Source organism: Galeopterus variegatus, unplaced genomic scaffold (assembly GCF_000696425.1).
Source record: "Galeopterus variegatus unplaced genomic scaffold, G_variegatus-3.0.2 Scaffold4487, whole genome shotgun sequence".
In the NCBI taxonomy this organism is placed as follows: Eukaryota; Metazoa; Chordata; class Mammalia; order Dermoptera; family Cynocephalidae; genus Galeopterus; species Galeopterus variegatus.
In genome coordinates this window covers 69,313-87,615 of record NW_007730598.1, presented here as the reverse complement: position 1 = coordinate 87,615, position 18,303 = coordinate 69,313, and the positions used below count along the sequence as shown (strand labels likewise).

General features: G+C 40.6%; 1 protein-coding gene across 1 annotated transcript in view; it reads left to right on the top strand.

Moving 5' to 3' along the window:
- LOC103603177 (lipoma HMGIC fusion partner-like) overlaps positions 1–18,303 on the top strand; it is a 94,538-nt gene that overhangs the window by 60,699 nt on the left and 15,536 nt on the right. Inside the window, exon 3 of the mRNA XM_008587662.1 lies at positions 2,521–2,619. Coding sequence (XP_008585884.1) covers positions 2,521–2,619 — 99 coding nt within the window. The remainder of the gene's footprint in view (positions 1–2,520; positions 2,620–18,303) is intronic.

The following is an 18,303-nucleotide window of genomic DNA, read 5'->3' as shown; positions in this document are numbered from 1 at the left end:
TTAATTGCAAGTGAGCCTGTGGTTGCAAATGACCTCACACCCCTTCTGACAACCCGCCTGTGTTCCCACCTTCCTCAGCCTGCCTTGTTTTGTAGCATCTTCCTCATTTTCTCTCCCATATGCACAGATTTTCAAAATGGGTGATAATGTGACTTTTTTCGTGATGTCTTTTATGGCAGTGACAAAGGCATTTGGCTGTGGTTGCAAATGACCTCACACCCCTTCTGACAACCCGCCTGTGTTCCCACCTTCCTCAGGCTGCCTTGTTTTGTAGCATCTTCCTCATTTTCTCTCCCATATGCACAGATTTTCAAAACGGGTGATAATGTGACTTTTTTCGTGATGTCTTTTATGGCAGTGACAAAGGCATTTGGTTAAAATTAAGCCCATGTGGTAACCACAAGGTTTATAAATCTGATAAAGAAAATCCATGTGAGTAATATAAAAGTTTGTGAGCCAGAAATTCTAATGGAGTCATTGACTCCCCAGGAGCAAATTAGGCAACTAGAGCTATTAAAAACTGTCAGGTCACTAAGATACCATTTGGACAATCACTTCAAATTCCAGGATATTCTCTGAGCCCCATTTCAGCATACAGCACAAGACCCAAGTGGTATCTAATTCAGGATTTCTAAACTGTGCTTCCATTAAACATCGATTGCTACAACGTGGACTCAGGTTTAACACGGCTAAAACTGAACAATGGCGAATTTCTTCCATTAGAAAGATGTTCTCACTTTTACATTTAATTGTCTCTACTTTACAATACAGTACTTCAGTACAGACAATAAAATGCTAGAGGACTTCAGTCCACACTAAGGATGGCTAGTTAACATTTGAAATATCCTTCCAGGAAAGGTTAATTGCCATGTTAAATTTCCTAACCAGAGACCCCCAGAAGTTTAAGAATTAGCATAAATTATATTAGAGGTAATTTTTAATTGAAGAAATGGATGATGTTCAAGAAAAATGGTAGAGTATCAAGATTTGTATCAGCCTCTCTGCCCTTGCTTAAGTGGGGCAGGTACCATTCAGTTTGGCCAGTGATAGGAACCACTGCAGATATTTCAGGTAGGAAGGGATGTAGCTCAGGGATTTCAAGTTTTAAAGACCTATCAGAAGGTCTGGGAAAGTGAAGGTCAGAGAAGCTGTTTTGAAGAATTCCTGAAATCAGGAAGTGCAGGGATGAAAAGGAGCTACAGCTGGTGATCTCAGTCCTAAGTGTAGTGGGTGATGAGGAGGGGATGCCTGGAAGCCACGCTGCAGAAGGGCCAGCCCCTGGCTGCACCTGCCAATGGGGGGGATGTCTCTCCTTACAGCTCAGCATAGTGGTTGGGGAGGGAGATGGAAAGCAGCCCCACCTTAGATGCCTGTGAAGAAATAGATTATTTGTATAGGTTACAACTACTCCAAGTCACCCACCAGGGGCTGGGGAGGGGGTGGAGGGGAGAATGACGAAAGGGGGATGGAAGGGACTCAGTGCAGAAATATTGAAGGCCTCCTCTTATAGAAGCATTTGGGGCCCTGCCACTCCTCCATATTACCATGTTAATGGATTTTCTTATTTAGGGGGCTCTCTCATTTAGCTCCTGATAACCCCCATTCTCACCCATCAACAATGTATACATTGGTCCTGCTGGCTCAGCACATTTGTGGTACTAACTAGTGATGCTAATACTCACTGATTGCCAAGACAAGATCTTACTTTCAGATTAGCCCACAGATTCAAACCTGAGCCTTAAACCTCATTCAGCTTCTTGTAAAAACATATTATGCTTTCATGCACAACTGAAGACTCGCCAATTGAAAGCTGTCAGCTCAGAGTGTGCTGCCCTAATAACTTAGTTTATATTAAAATAAACCTGTCGATTTCTTCAGTTTAATCATCAAACCTTTGGTTTTAGCTCAAGGAGGACTGAGATTACAGTGTCTGTCTTCTAGAGTATCTCTGAGACATGTGGATTCCCAACTGAGCAGTTAGTTCACAGGTTCAATTAACGTGCCGAGGTTCAATTAACGTGCCAAAGTGGTTCATGAAAATCTGTATATTCTTTCTGTCCCTCGTAAAATTTGACAATGCTGAAATATTCTATTATGATTCTTAAATTGGAAACAAAATAAATCTAATAAACGATGAAGTATAACCTATTAGGAACTTTTGCTTGCTCTTGAATAACTTCTTTACATGGACTAATGGTAGAATTGGTTGGCTTTTTACAAGACTCATTGAAAGGGCTTCTGGATTGCATTTCCTAAACTGGATTTGCAAGGCTTTTAATGCATTAAAAGGCAAAGTTGGAACCAAACCGAGCTGTCAAGTTTTTTTTTTTTTTCTTTTAAACAGACTTGAAGTTGTTCTTGGAATCATACTGACCTTGATTGCTTAAGAAAGTTGTGACTAGTGTTTTCCAAAAAGTAAACATCATGGTCTTGTTATATTGCTAAATATTGATTCCCCACCCATCCTTGATCTAGGGATACAGCGATGCATTGTAAAGCTCTGACCTTATCTTTTCGCAGGATTGCTGATCGGTGCTGGCTGTGCCCTCTATCCCTTGGGCTGGGACAGTGAGGAAGTCCGGCAGACCTGTGGCTACGTTTCCGGCCAGTTCGACCTGGGTAAGCGCTCTGCATGGGTGACATTCCTTTTAGAAAAAGAGCCTTATGTGATGCTTCATAGAAGAAGAAGGTGAAAAAGGGACGAATAAGAAAAACATATCCCTGGGGGATGTCTCTCCTTACAGCTCAGCATAGTGGTTGGGGAGGGAGATGGAAAGCAGCCCCATCTTAGATGCCTGTGAGGAAATAGATTATTCATATGGGTTAAAACTACTCCAAGTCACCCACCAGGGGCTGGGGAGAGGGTGGAGGGGAGAATGACAAAAGGGGGATGGAAGGGACTCAGTGCAGAAATATTGAAGGCCTCCTCTTATAGAAGCATTTGGGGCCCTGCCACTCCTCCATATTACCATGTTAATGGATTTTCTTATTTAGGGGGCTCTCTCATTTAGCTCCTGATAACCCACATTCTCACCCATCAACAATGTATACATTGGTCCTGCTGGCTTAGCACATTTGTGGTACTAACTAGTGATGATAATACTCACTGATTGACAAGACAAGATCTTACTTTCAGATTAGCCCACAGATTCAAACCTGAGCGCTTAAACCTCATTCAGCTTCTTGTAAAACCATATTATGCTTTCATGCACAACTGAAGACTCGCCAATTGAAAGCTGTCAGCTCAGAGTGTGCTGCCCTAATAACTTAGTTTATATTAAAATAAACCTGTCGATTTCTTCAGTTTAATCATCAAACCTTTGGTTTTAGCTCAAGGAGGACTTAGATTACAGTGTCTGTCTTCTAGAGTATCTCTGAGACATGTGGATTCCCAACTGAGCAGTTGGTTTACAGGTTCAATTAACGTGCCAAAGTGGTTCATGAAAATCTGTATATTCTTTCTGTCCCTCGTAAAATTTGACAATGCTGAAATATTCTATTATGATTCTTAAATTGGAAACAAAATAAATCTAATAAACGATGAAGTATAACCTAGTAGGAACTTTTGCTTGCTCTTAAATTTCTTCTTTACCTAGACTAATGGTAGAATTGGTCAGCTTTTTACAAGACCCATCGAAAGGGCTTCTGGATTGCATTTCCTAAACTGGATTTGCAAGGCTTTTAATGCTTTAAAAGGCAAAGTTGGAACCAAACTGAGCTGTCAAGTTTTTTTTTTTTTTTTCTTTTAAACAGACTTGAACTTGTTCTTGGAATCATACTGACCTTGATTGCTTAAGAAAGTTGTGACTAGTGTTTTCCAAAAAGTAAACATCATGGTCTTGTTATATTGCTAAATATTGATTCCCCACCCATCCTTGATCTAGGGATACAGCGATGCATTGTAAAGCTCTGACCTTATCTTTTCGCAGGATTGCTGATCGGTGCTGGCTGTGCCCTCTATCCCTTGGGCTGGGACAGTGAGGAAGTCCGGCAGACCTGTGGCTACGTTTCCAGCCAGTTCGACCTGGGTAAGCGCTCTGCGTGGGTGACACTCCTTTTAGAAAAAGAGCCTTATGTGATGCTTCATAGAAGAAGAAGGTGAAAAAGGGACGAATAAGAAAAACATATCCCTGGTATTGCTGCCAGAAGTTATGTGTGACGATATACAAAGGGGCCTTCAAAAAGTTCACGGAAATATTTGTATTGTCTTTTAATTCTATTTTTCCATGAACTTTTAAAAGTACCCTGTGTATACATTCATTTATCCATTTGTTTAGTGAAGGGTTATTGATAATCTACTATTTGCCCAACACTATAATAAGTATTGGAATTACAAGGATAAGAAATGGCCCTGCACTCAAGAGTCTATATTCATTGATTAAAATATTCAAAATCATGTATTTATTACTCATTGTATGTGTTAAAAACACCTCTGTCATTCATTTATCCATTTGTTTAGTGAAGGGTTATTGATAATCTACTATTTGCCCAACACTATGATAAGTATTGGAATTACAAGGATAAGAAATGGCCCTGCTCTCAAGAGTTTATATTCATTGATTAATTTATTCAAAAATCATGTATTTATTACTCATTGTATGTGTTAGAAACACCTCTGCCTGTGGAATTTGCAGTCTCTCTGAGAAGAAGAGTCACTCAAAGCAATCAGGGAAATGACAGTAAGGACTAAGGACTCCAAAGGCCATTCCATTCCAGGGTCATAGACCACTTTATGAAAGGAGGGAAAGCAGAGCTGGGTCTTGAACAAAGAAAGGGGTGCATGTGGATTGTCAGGAGTAGCCAGAAGTGCCCAGCAGGCGAGGTCTACAGTGCAGCAAAGGCACAGAGAGGAATGAGGAAAGGCCCCGAGAGACCACAGAGACCCCCACAGCAGGAGCAGCAAGGTGACACTCTGAGAGATGTGACCACACGGGTGAATGTTTACACATAGATGAAGGGCTCCTCGTGAACTTGCCTTTCAGTGTACTATTAAGAAAATCTCAGATATTTTTCACTTGTCACTGTAGTGTATTCTTCTTCCTTTGCAATCTGTAAAAATTTTTCATAGTACTACGTGGTCGGCATCATTTTAATTTGTAATAATTGGGGAATATTCCACTTGGTTGACTAACCTGCATTTGCTTAACCACTTCCTTATTTCTTTCTAGTTGGGCATTTAGGCTATTCCAGTTTCTGTTGTTTTAAGACATACTGTAATGAGTAGTTTAATGAAGACAAGTATTTCCTTTACTAAATTATTTTCTTAGAGTCCTTTTTTAGAATTGGTGTTACTAGATAGAAGAATATGAACCCATAAAACACTTTTTGCTGTAGGGGAAAAGCAATATCTTTTCCTCACCTATTGCTACATTCATGGCTAAGGCCCCTATAACAAAAGGCAGATTAACAAGAGAAAAGCATACAAATTCACTTAAAATAAATTTACATATCATGGGAGCCTTCATAAGGAAACGAAGACCTGGAGAAGCAGGTAAACCTGTGTATTTTTATGCTAGGTGTGATAAGAAGTGGATAATCATGGAGAAGAGTGATTGGACAGACGGGGTCTGATCTCATGGTAATAAACCAGAGGGACTTAGCAAGGCCTGTTTGCTCAGATTCCTCCCAGTGTCCCTGTGTCTTCAGAGATAAGGAAGCTCCTTCCCGCCTGGTATATGGAGAGCACCTATTGAATGAGGGTCTTATGACCTGTTTCATGGGAAGGTCAGAAAATACTTTCTAGGTTTTATGACCTGCTTCAGGGGAGAAGGACAGGGAAAGGTGAGAGTGACCTTCCTGCTTGTGCTGTTTTCTCAAATGCCAAGGTGTCAATTTGGGGTAATGCATCCTGAAGTCTATCACTGGCAAGTGATTGCAAATATATTTTCCCCTACTAAACGGATGGACAGACTAAGTTTCTGAAAAATAGTGCATAGTAAGTTACTAACAAAACATCTACTTTTCACATTAAATATTTTATTCTAAGGAAAAAAATAATTCTTAGGGAAGGAATTGGTCTAATGGCAATATTGCTGTATCCCAAATCATTATGTCAAAATTTTTGTTAGTACTTCTATGAAAATTTTCTTTTAGATTCTGAGAAAAATGGACAAATGCGATACAATATCAGAGGTCTGTGGATTTGAAAATGAAGCAATTTTTACTTGATTTAATGGATAACAACCACCCTGCATCCTCAAAAATAATACTGGCTCTTTTAATAGAGAAGACTGTGTTCTAAATACCCCCTATTTTGCATGGATAAAAAATAAAAGATTTTCCTTTGTCCATTCTTTTCTCCTTGATGACGAGGTTTCCTAAGTCTGGATTAGTTTGTGATTGCCATAAATGTAGAGAAGCAAAAAATGCTTGCACAAAATAGATTGCCAGCTTTTTTTTTTTTTTAAAAGCAAACTGTGTCCAGGGGAGATATTTCAATATTGTGTTTGGCATTTTTCTTTTCCTGGTGTTTGAGGCATTCTTGGCTAATTAACACAGGCCCCAACTTGATTAGAATTCTATTCTTGTTGATCTGTTGTGTGTTGTTATATTAATTAGCAGATTATAATAAAACTCAGATTTTCATTACTATAGGCCAGTATTTTGTATCTTAGCATTGTGAATTAAAAATTTGCAATATCAAAAATAAAACTTATAAAAACACTTGCCTCTTTGATAATAGTAATAATTTCTAATGTTACTAAACTCACTAAAACCATTGTGGAATTTAAGAAACTATAGTGTTTTGCTTTTTTTTCTCTTCGATTACATGATAAGGAAAAAAAAAGCTGGCATTATAAATGAGTTCTAGGCCTCCTGAATAAGTATTTTGGGTTTATCAAGTTTTGTTTCTCCAGGTTACTATTATTTTTGTGGACTCTGTCCTCTTTTCTTTCAGAAGAAGACCAAAACAGAAACTGGCATAGGGATATCACTAGGCCTATTTTACCTAACGTCCTATGTTTTCAGCCTTTAAAAACTTGTTACTCTTACCCTGACATTAATGAAAGCTGAACTTCAGAGAGTTGGTGAAGTCAGAAATTACGGAGCTAAACTGTGAGGGTACCTTAGACTGGGCTGGTGAGCCACAGCATGAGTTCGTGGGGGACCATTCTCAGTAAGAAGGCTCTGGGGCTCATTGTCAGTGACATACACGCTGTTTGCTATAGAGCCACACCCTGCCTCTGCCACTTCTGAGAATCCGAGCTTATTTCTATTTCCTCTCAAAGGAGACAGTGTGTGAGCACATGTTCCTCCTAAGGGTTGGGAAATGTTAATGTTATTACAGCTCATGCCCTCCTTCTTGTAGAATACGGGTTGCTTTCTTGGCATGCTGTTTTTGAAATGTTACTCTCTTGTCTAGAGCATCCTAAAAGAAATAATTGCTTTTGCTCCTACAGGGAAAATTATTTAAGGAGTGCATTCATTTTGATTATTCAGCCAACCAATATTAATAGAATGCTTACAATGTGCCAGGTCCTGGGCTAGGTGCTGGCAATATGGCATAAGCAATGAATAAAAAAAAGACACTGTTCACTGCCCTCAGGGAGCTTAAAACTAGCAAGGCAGGCAGATATTTAAAAAGATAATACACATGTGAAGTATGTTAGAAAGGAAAATCCGGGTGCTACAGTGGGCATTGTGGTTGCCTTGCTGATGTTATTCCACCCTAGTTGGTGAGTCCAAACCAGAGTTTGCCAAACATTTCTGTAAAAAGCCAGATAGTGAATATTTTCAGCTTTGGGAACTATGTGGTCTCTCTTGCAACGACTCAACTCTGCGGTTATAGCATGGAAGTTAATAGGTGTGTCCCAATAAAACTTTATTTACAAAAACAGGCAGTGGGGCCATAATTTGACCATCCCTGATCTCAGCCAAAGAATACATCTGACATGCTTAAAATGGCTTCATTTCAGACATGCTCTTTGCTAATCCCCAAGCCTCCAGGGCACCTGCACAGGGCTTAGGGTAGTTGAAGACTCTGCACTGAGTAGCCCCATCCAATTATCCTAGCGTGCTGTATAAGCACTACAATTTTCCTGTTGGGTGGTGGGAAATAAGGTGGCAAGCACTGTAAACCAATCTTGGTCACCCCACCCCTAACACTGGCATGGGATGGGAAGGCTGAAGCCTTTTGAGCCAGTGAGACTGAAGGCGATATTCTCAGAGGCTTCTGAGACAGAAGGGAAAGGCACCAGAAAGCACTCTGCCTCACCTGGCAGCCCCTGGCAGCTGGAACAGCAGAAGTAGGCAGCCTCTGGGGGTGGAGGTGGGTGTAGAAACCAGCCCGTGGCTCAGTCATCCCTGAAGCTGGCTTTGCCCTAGAAGCTTCCAACTTTGCTGACACACAGTAATTCATTTCCTTACTGGGTAATGTTTGAGGCCATTACTTGCAGGCCTCTTACTTGCAGCTGAAAGTAACCTGACTGGTATTTAGTTGCTACATCACAATTCAAGGGGACCTGACCTCACTTGGGAGCTTTTTGAGGAAATTTATTCTGTATATCTAGTTATTCAACACCATTTGTTGAAAAGTCAGTGGGTCCCCTGTATGGATTTATGGTGCCGTCTACCTACCAGGGTGGTCTTCTCTAACCAATGCTCTTTTTCTGGGTTTCTAAGGATAACAGGCACAGTGGGGTTGGCTATGCTTTGGTAACCAACAACCCCAGCTTCTGAGGGGCTTTACTTTTAGCTGAGCCCTCAAGGTTTTATAGGATTTGGGCAGGTGTGGAGTGCGTGTGGGTGTGTTTTAGGGTGACATGGAGGGGCTGGTTGTAGGGAGAAGAGCCAGGAAGGAGCCTGCTTCATGTACAGCTTCCCTGTTTCAATAGGTTTTAATCCCAGATATCAGCCATGGTGGAGGGTAATTATTTAGGTTAGCAGGGTAAGAAGAGCCTCCGAGGAGAAGAACATTTAAACTGAGTTCAAAAATGGAAGTGGTAGTTAGGCAAGAAGGGATTTCATAAAAAGCTCGCCTTCATGGTTGTAATATAATGTGGTAGGAAGCTAATAGAACCTTTTTTCAAAAATATCTTCTTTCCTTAGAAAAGAAAATAGGAGAGACTTTTTTATATGACTTAAAAACAATTTTGTAAGTCTATTGATTATTTTTCAAGTATTTTTATATTTCATTAGGTGCAGTGCCTTGAAGCAATTTTGCAAAAATACCCACTTTTACAAATCAAAGATAGCAATCTTTGGATCACACTTATTTATGAGAAGCAAGGAGCAGGTATGAATATACACATTCTTAAAACAGGGAACCAACAGTCCCAGACAGGCTACATGATGAATGTTTAAATTCTTCAGCTAAAATTGTATAGCTTGTCTTGGCAGTAGCTCTCAACCTTTAGCTTAGAATTAGAAGTAGTCTTGTTGAGAATATAGATTTTTAGTCTCCACATCTCAGAAATTATGATCCTCTCATTTGGGTTTTAAACATGTATCCCATGTGATTCAGGTACCAGTGGTCATTGATCATATTTTGAAACAAGATTGCCCTAAGTTATATAGAAAAAAATTTTTTGTGCTATGCTAAACATTTATTAAATTTTGTATCAATTAGGATGCTTTAGGTTTAGATTATAAAAGTCTGACTCAAACTGGCTCAGACAAAGAAGACATTTAAGATCTCTTATTGCTCCAAGGGCAAAGCTAAGGTAAACTACAGGCTTGATTGATTCAGGGGCTCAAAGATGCTTCCAGGCCCAGCTTCGGGAAGAACCCTCCGTAGTGGCTATAACCATCTGCCATCTGTCCCTGGCTTCATCCTGAGACTAGTTCTTCCTACAGTCAGAAGTGCATTTGGCACTTGTGGTTCTCAGCGTCCTTGTTCATGTCAAAAACAAAACAAAATAAAACAAAAAAGGGGTGAGCTTCTTCATCAGTGATGGAGTGAAAGTCTCTCTTCGCACTCTACTTAAGCCAGCTTTGTTGTGTGTCCGTGCTCACTGCTGCCAGGGCAATGCCATGTGCTGATTGGTTTCATATGGCCAGTGTAGATGAGCTTAGAGTTTTATAGAACTGGATTTCACTGAGTAGTGGGATGTGTAAGTGGAAGATAAGGCTAAGGGGAGAAAAGGCATCTCAGCCTGTCTTCCTTTTGTCAGCCTTCAGTGTCCTGTGCTCCTGCCACCAGCCTGTGGCTATGGACAAAGGGTCAGTAATGGCTTATGCTGTGTGTTAACAATGGTGGTTTTATTTACTACTTTTTGAGAGGACAAAACGGTAGAAGTGATAATATATATTGTAGCACAGTATTTGGTGCATCTTAAAATCCCAGTAGGGTTTGCTCTGGGACAGGACCATTTTAATGAATATTTGCTGATCAATCTTTATTCTTCCTTTTACATTCCATAGCAGTAAGTTTGGATTTACACATTGAGCGTAAGGTCTTTATAATCAGGTTGTCCAATGGATTGGATTCATGCCTCAGAGATATTTTCATCCACCAAAGACTGTTCTAATTATATCCTTATGATCAAAAATAGTTTCAATTAATGTGTCTTGCTAATTTGCCAAGTAAATTTGTGTTAATTATTGCTTTCATTTTGCTATTTAATTTGATTAAGAAAGAAGCCATCGTGTTTCCTGTTCTTGAAATTATGCTGTTGGCTTCTCAGGAACAGTGACATAAACTTAAAACTCAGAGCCACTTGGTGTTGGAAAAGATGAGAGTCTGTTTCTTCCCACTTTTAATCTAGTGAAGAAATCTCTTCCACTCCCATTTGAACAGTGACCATCCCGCTTCTCTTTAGACATATCTCCTTTATCTCTTTGACTCCTGACTCTTGCTTTCTCTCCTTTCATAGCTAATCATACTTAAAAAAAAAAATGATTTGCAAGTTACGGGAGGGTCGGTTGGGTAAAAATGGGAATAGAAACAGAAAATTTCATTTTTCAAGTTCATCTCTTTGACTCCTGACTCTTGCTTTCTCTCCTTTCATAGCTAATCATACTTAAAAAAAAATGATTTGCAAGTTACGGGAGGGTCGGTTGGGTAAAAATGGGAATAGAAACAGAAAATTTCATTTTTCAAGTTTTGTGCTTTTTCAAGCATGGTGTTACTGGGTGCTTTTCAAGTTGAGGGGCCCAGTTTTCTTGCTGTCCACTCAAGCCTCTGTTATTGCAGATGACAACAGGATAACCTGCTGTTGGCCTCTGTAATGTTTAATATAACAAACATCATTTTGGCCAGAAGTTAGAAGGCTCCTGTGGCTTACATGGACTTTTGAGGCTGCTTCATGGTCAGGCAGGCCAGTCAGCTGAGGTTCTGTCCAGACTTGTGTGCCACAGAGGGTCTTTCAGAAAGTAGCAGTTAAAATGTCTGTCACTAAGTTCAGGAAGAGACCCCTAGCTGTGATGCATTGGTCATTGTTTAAAGTAAATTTATTATTCCATTATGAGATTGCTAATTGGGAGGCTGGTTAACAGAAAGGTGTTGAATATACATTGAGATTTAGCCAACTTTAGGGTCTTTAAAGCAGCGGTGTTGCCTCCTACATGGCTATTAACTGTACCTCTTCCAAACTTTTGACACTTAAGTCCAAGTCATTGGAAGTCATTCAGAAGGTCCAGCATGAGCCTGGATCCCCTTACCCAGAGCTCTAGTGCAGGAGGATGGCAGAGGAAAGTGGGACAGTGGCTTTGGTCCAGGGGGACCCATGGGGGCATTCTGGAACTTGGTTCCAAATGATGCTGAGAAACTTCTACTGGCCGAGGAAGCCCAACCTGGCCAGTGATGATGGGACTGAGCAAAGTGTTTAGTCACCTTCAGGACAAAAAAACAACCACCTTTTCTGGTCACTCAGCCTTCTTAGGGGCCTCTTTTCTTGAGATGAAAGGTTTTTTTGCATTCATCCCAGAAAGTGGGGAGAATCACACATTCATTTCAGGGGCATTCATTCACCCTGCCCATTCCAGTGGCTTCCATGATTACAAAGTAAAAGCGTGAACATTTCCACTTTAAGTTATAACTCAGCAAATGCCTCTAGTCCCTCTTTAGGAAAAGGTGCCCCATTTTGCACAAACATAGATCCAATTCTGTCTGCCTCCCTAAACATACCTTTTCAGGTTCCATCTGGAGAAGAACCTGTGGGATAGGATTTATGCAACCTGAGTGCCTAGCTTGGTGTTTGGCATTCTATAGATTCACTTACTTATTCAGCAAAGATTATTAAGCACATTCCAGGTACCAAAAGTTGTGCCAGTCATATAAAATTGTGAGTAAAACGGGCATGATCCTTCCCTGCATGCTATCTACTGAGTGGTTAAAAGAAGAAAAGGAGGGAGAAGGAGATACAAGAAAGGAGGGAAAGAAGGAAGAAGAGAAGGAAGAAGCCCTGCTGCTAGTTTTTAACCATGAGAAAGGCAGCTGCCATCAGGTTTCTGTATGTATTTAGCCACTGATATCCTGGCGAGAATTGTGCCATCACTATCCAAAGGACTAATAAGGACTTAACCACCTCCCAGAAAAATATCAAGATCAGGGTCATAGTTTAAAGAACCAAATACTCTGATACCTAAAAAAGAAATTTCTCTAATTTTTTTTTTCTTTCTAAAGTCTCTTTTTGTTTGGTTATTTCAGCCCAGGATCATTCCCAGTCTCGTATTCATGCCTTTTTAAAGCCTCTTCCCGTGGCTTGCAGCTATTTGTAGCAGTGGAATTCAGCAATTGCAGAAAAAAGGAAATTCTCTTAGAAAGCTGAGTTTCAGGTAGCTCCAGCCTTTATGAATAGCAGCTCCAGACAGAAACCAAAGGATAATCTCTGTCACCACACACTGAATAAAGCCCAGCTGGTTATCTTAGCCACCCCCATCTGGAGACTGGCTTCTGTGTCAGTTCACAGTGTGAACTCAAAGCCACCACTGTGCATTCTGTATATGGAGTCAATGTGTTTGCCTTATCATTTTAATAGTGGATTATCTCTAGTGAAACTTTCAGGATAGATTCCATGCTAAATGCAAGGGTTAATAGCAACTGTGCTAGCAGATCCTCAGCTGGCTAGACAAGACAAAGGAAAAGCCAGTTTTTTTTTTAAGTGTAAGAGGTGCTAACGTATATTAAGAAAACCCTCCACTGGGCCACAGAACAGAGGTACTTTGGATTGTTGTCATCAGAAGAATTCAGAAATTGCTCCAGTCATCCTGCTTTTTTGACACTGAAACTGAAATTTCATTTTGTGTCTTGGGAAACCTGGGTATTTTTGTTGCTTTTGCCATTCCTTTGCATTGGGGGATGCTACATAGGCAAAGTGTCTTTGCACTCTTTTCATGGTTATGTGATTCTTACCTGGATTTCGGGATGAGATGATGCAGGGCCTTCAGTGTAGAGTTCAGAAGGAAGAAGCCTGGATGGATCTGACATGAAGGAAAAACAATTAGGTTAGGTGTGGTCTGAAAGAGAAAACCCACAGAAGCCTAGTGAGACTAGGAAGTGAAGACGTGTTTATTCCTGTGCAGTCACCGGCAGCAAAGCACCTGACATCCAGTTCTTAGATCTTGCAGGGCCAGTTTCTCTAACTGGCCCATCTCATCTTTTCTCCCTGCCCACGAACCCAGCTCTTTTCTTTCTTTTATCTAGATCTTTTTTCCACTAGTGGTTTACTTATACTGCCATGAAGTACGTATGTCCAAATGCCCTGATTTTTTGGTGAAAGAGGTTGTTGGCTTATTTGTTTTCCCACAACTTTATATTCTTTGCTCTGGGTATGTGAAATTAACTTTAAAACTGCAGGCAGATAATTAGATGGTATATATATATTAATTATCCAAATAGTCAGAACTAGATTTTTGCTTGAGAATAACCCAAGATCACCAGCTGCTTTGGATTGGGAACAAGCAAATTACAAACTATAAACAAAGAAAAGGACTGAGCTACTGAAGAGAACACACTTGAGAGATCTGGAAAAGTCACTTCAGTGTCCTGGGCAACAGTGTTTTCAACAGCAAAAAACAGGAGGTGGACTAGATGAGAGGCTGACAAAAACTATGAGCCAAATCTGGTCTGCATGTTTTTGTAAATAAAATTTTGTGGGGGCTGGCCCGGTGGTGCACTTGGTAGAGTGCGGCGCTGGGAGCGCAGCGGCGCTCCCGCCGTGGATTCGGATCCTATATAAGGATGACCGGTGCACTCACTGGCCGAGCGCGGTGCGGGCGACACCAAGCCAAGGGTTGGAATCCCCTTACTGGTCACAAAAAAAGACAAATAATAATAATAATAATAATAAAATTTTTAAAAAATAAAATAAAATTTTGTGGGAACATAGCCACACTCATTCACTTATTTGGTGTCTATAGTAGCTTTTGAACTAAAATATTTACTAACTGGCCCTTTTCAGAATAAGGTTGCCAATCATTGACTTAGATGATCCTTCTCAAGCTCTGTTTGCTCTAATATCTGTGATGCTGTGATGTGCTAGGTGGCAGGAGAAGTGAAAAGGACACGGAGACAGAAGTGTGATGGACTGGGTCTTGACAAGCCTGGATTGACAAGCACCTCTGTCCTGTCCATGCTCGGTCCCTTTACTGCAGTCTCCGACTCGCATCCCTCCTGCTTTCCTGTCTTGCCTGCAGCGCTCACAGCTGGAGCTGCCTGGGAACCACTTTGATTGCATGTAAACATTTCATGGCTTTTCTCTTTAGAGCACATGTTCTGTTTGTATAAAATCCTTCAAATGTATCAGTTGGAAAACCACCTTTCCTGCAGTGGGAAATATTCTTTCCCACGTGGAATATATAACCACTTCTTCTTGCCAGGCTGGAGAAGTTTCATGGAGGAAAATGGGTGCTCCGTGGCCCCACATACTGCTCTGGTCCTCTGGCGGCTGCTTCTGGAGAAGATGGATTGACGTTCCATTTCCTCCCACATGCACCCATGTCTACCTCCGTATCGCCTCACACTATGATGCCGGTTTCATGGAGGAAAATGGGTGCTCCGTGGCCCCACATACTGCTCTGGTCCTCTGGCGGCTGTTTCTGGAGAAGATGGATTGACGTTCCGTTTCCTCCCACATGCACCCATGTCTACCTCCATATCGCCTCACACTATGATGGCATGATTAATGCTAGAATGTCATCTGGTTTTAAGTGATCTACTTTGTAGGCTGTTTGCTCACTTGGCTGTGGGTGGAGGAATGGGATGAGGTTTTATGTTGGATGGATGTGGCCGGAGGGCAGGAACCACCCGAGCTACCTCACTGTGCACTGAGCTGAACAGAGCAGCGCTTGCACATGGAGTGTGGAGGGTGAATGAGTATTTTCTTGAGGGAAATTACAGAATAAAAATGGCCATTATGCAGATTTCTCATTTTGTGTGCCATACGATCAGAGTGTTTACTGATTTCTTGCTCCTTAAAAGCATGAAAGTCCCTCACTTATTTTATATATACATATACATAAATATGCATACATATATTTAAATCTATGTAATTTTGATTTTGAAATTATTTCAGATGTGTGGAAAAGTTGCAAAAATAGTACAAAGAATTCTTGCAGACCCTTCATCCAGATTGCCTTAGTGCTAAATTTCGTCACATTTCCTTTGTCCTGCACCTCCCTCCTGCCCCACTTTCTCCCTCTCAGACATGATGCCCTTTCAACCCTAGATACTTGAGTAATTCCTANCCAGATTGCCTTAGTGCTAAATTTCGTCACATTTCCTTTGTCCTGCACCTCCCTCCTGCCCCACTTTCTCCCTCTCAGACATGATGCCCTTTCAACCCTAGATACTCAAGTAATTCCTAAAAATAACATTCTCTTACCTAGGATACTTATCAAAATTGGGAAATGAACACTGATACAATAGTATTATCTAGTCTACAGACCTTATACTGATATATTTTAAGCACAGAATTATTCATAAAAGAAATGGAATGTATTTTTCTCATAATGGGTTTTGCTCATTGTGGACTTTCTTTGTATTTTATGGTTTTCCACTTGCAGAATATAACAAGCACAAAGCAGTATTTAAATCTCTGGGTACTCAAAGTTAAAAAAAAAATGCTTGCTTTCCAAACCTACACTCTGATGTTAGAAATTGTTAGGATTTCAGGAAAGTATTAATAATAGGAATAATAATAATGAAAGTTGTTGTCTCCCCCAGTGTATAACTTGGGTTTGGTACTACTGAACCTAACGTCCATTCCAGCTCCCGGTCTGGTTGTGCTGCCCTTTCATGAATTAGAGCAGCTGTGCAAGCATGAGATCTCGGGTTGGCACTTCCCAGTACATTCCTGTGGATTATGACTAGCACCACTTCCTTGAGGAACAATAAATGGTACTAATAAATGGAAAAAACTGTTTTTTCATTTTTCCTCAGCTCCTTTCCCCAAGGGTGTTGCTGAAACATTTCTTTGGGGGCAAGAGAGACACACAGAGCAAATTAAAACTATGGCTCTTTAGCAAGAACTTTGTGGGAACCCAGAAGGGAAGCTTAAACCATTGAATATAATAGAATCCATTTGTAATTCAGAAAGCTTTTATATTTTTCCTTAAAATCTGGGACCCATGTAACATGTACTCATATTTGAGTCTAGCGCTTCATCAGCCGGTCATCACCTCTAATGTACCCTTCAATGGCCCTGTTCTTACTCCTTCTGCTCCAGCTACAGAAGGAATTAACCTACACTGGATAAAATTTATGGGGCTGATGTATATTTTCCTATCAAAATTCACTCCTAACATATCTCCTTAGACACAGTGCTGTTATGTGCTCTTTGCTGATACAGATATTTTCCAGAGCGTAAATCACTGCTCCCTTTGACACGCGTGGTTATGGACACTACTTACTAATGACACAGCTTGAGTGTGTCAGTCCTTACCGATGGGTACATCTGCATTTTATATTCTGACTCTCCACATCCTGGTTAGCTCTGTGGAGAAAGTAGGGCAAACAAAGAAGGTGAAGGGGTCTTTTAAGAGATGTCTTGCCTCCTCTATTTGTTGAGGTGGCTCCAGTGCTCTGAGCTAGAACATCATTCACTGAAACATACTGTGTGTTGTGGGGAAAGGTATTATTCAACTTTGAACAAAGTACAAGTCCTACCATTCAATTCCCTAAACTCAGGAATAAAGGGGCAGCACTGATAAAAAGATTTAGTCAGCCTCATACATTAGACTACATTAGGTAACTTAGGAGGCATGAAGGTGGCCATTGCCCTCAGGACATTCTGTAAGTAGACTCAGTGCTTGAGATTTGGGGGATTTTACCATTACACATACCTCCTCATTACATATTATTTTGGGGGTACTGTAGGGGGAGTCTTATTCCCATGATCTGTTTATGGACAGCACCCCCTGGAGCACATCCTTGGGGGGTGCATAGAATACAGTATCAGTGCAGCCCTTGGAGATGTGTCCAGGACAACCCTCATCATCAAAGAGAGTTTGTCCATCCAGTCATAAACAGACATAAAGAAACAAGCAAAGGAGCTTTTAGAAAAAGTCATGCCTAGCAAACTTTCTTCTCTCAGCCTTTTTACTTCTATGTTTTCTGCCCAGCAAACAAGTTTGGGTGTTCTTCTCTTATCTTTACAGATGCATGAGGTATGGTTTTAACTGCTTGTTCTATCAAAGTTTGAATGAAAGCTTTCGTATGTTTGAGGTAGAAGTTTCAATACCTGTGTCTTTTTTACTCGTGACATGTTTGTTCGGTAACTTCACAAAAGAACAAATGGAATTGGTCCCATGACAGATTCTTTTTGTTCTTTATTTTAATGTATATGCAAGATGATCTAAATATGAAGAGTTGTGAAGAATTTATTCAGAAGGAGAAAGACCTATGAAACTTTAGTCCATGGTATTTACTGTGGGTTAAATGCGTCCCCCCAAATATCCATGTACTGGAAACTCGATCTCCATTGTAACAGTGTTAAGAGGGTGAGAAATCAATTATGGTATTTGATAGTTGGGGCCTTTGAAAGGTGATTAGATTGTGAGGACTGTGCCACTATAAATGGGCACGATTCCAATGGCTTTGTAAAGAGAGTGAGTGACAAGGTTAGCTGTCTTGCTCTGACCATTCTTTCCATGTGGCACCTTGGTCACCACGGGACTCTGTATCGAGTTCCCATCAAGAAGAAGGCCCTCACCTGATGTGTTCCCTGGACCTTGGACTTCCCAGTCTCCAACACTGTAAGAAATAAATTTCATTTCTTTATAAATTACCCAGTTTCAGGTATTCTGTTATAAGCAACAGAAACTGATCGATACAGCATTTAAGAATACAAAAGTGTTTTTTTCTCTTTACATTGATCTTTTCACCTTTTTGTCCTCATTAGTTATACAGCAACAAGGATAAAA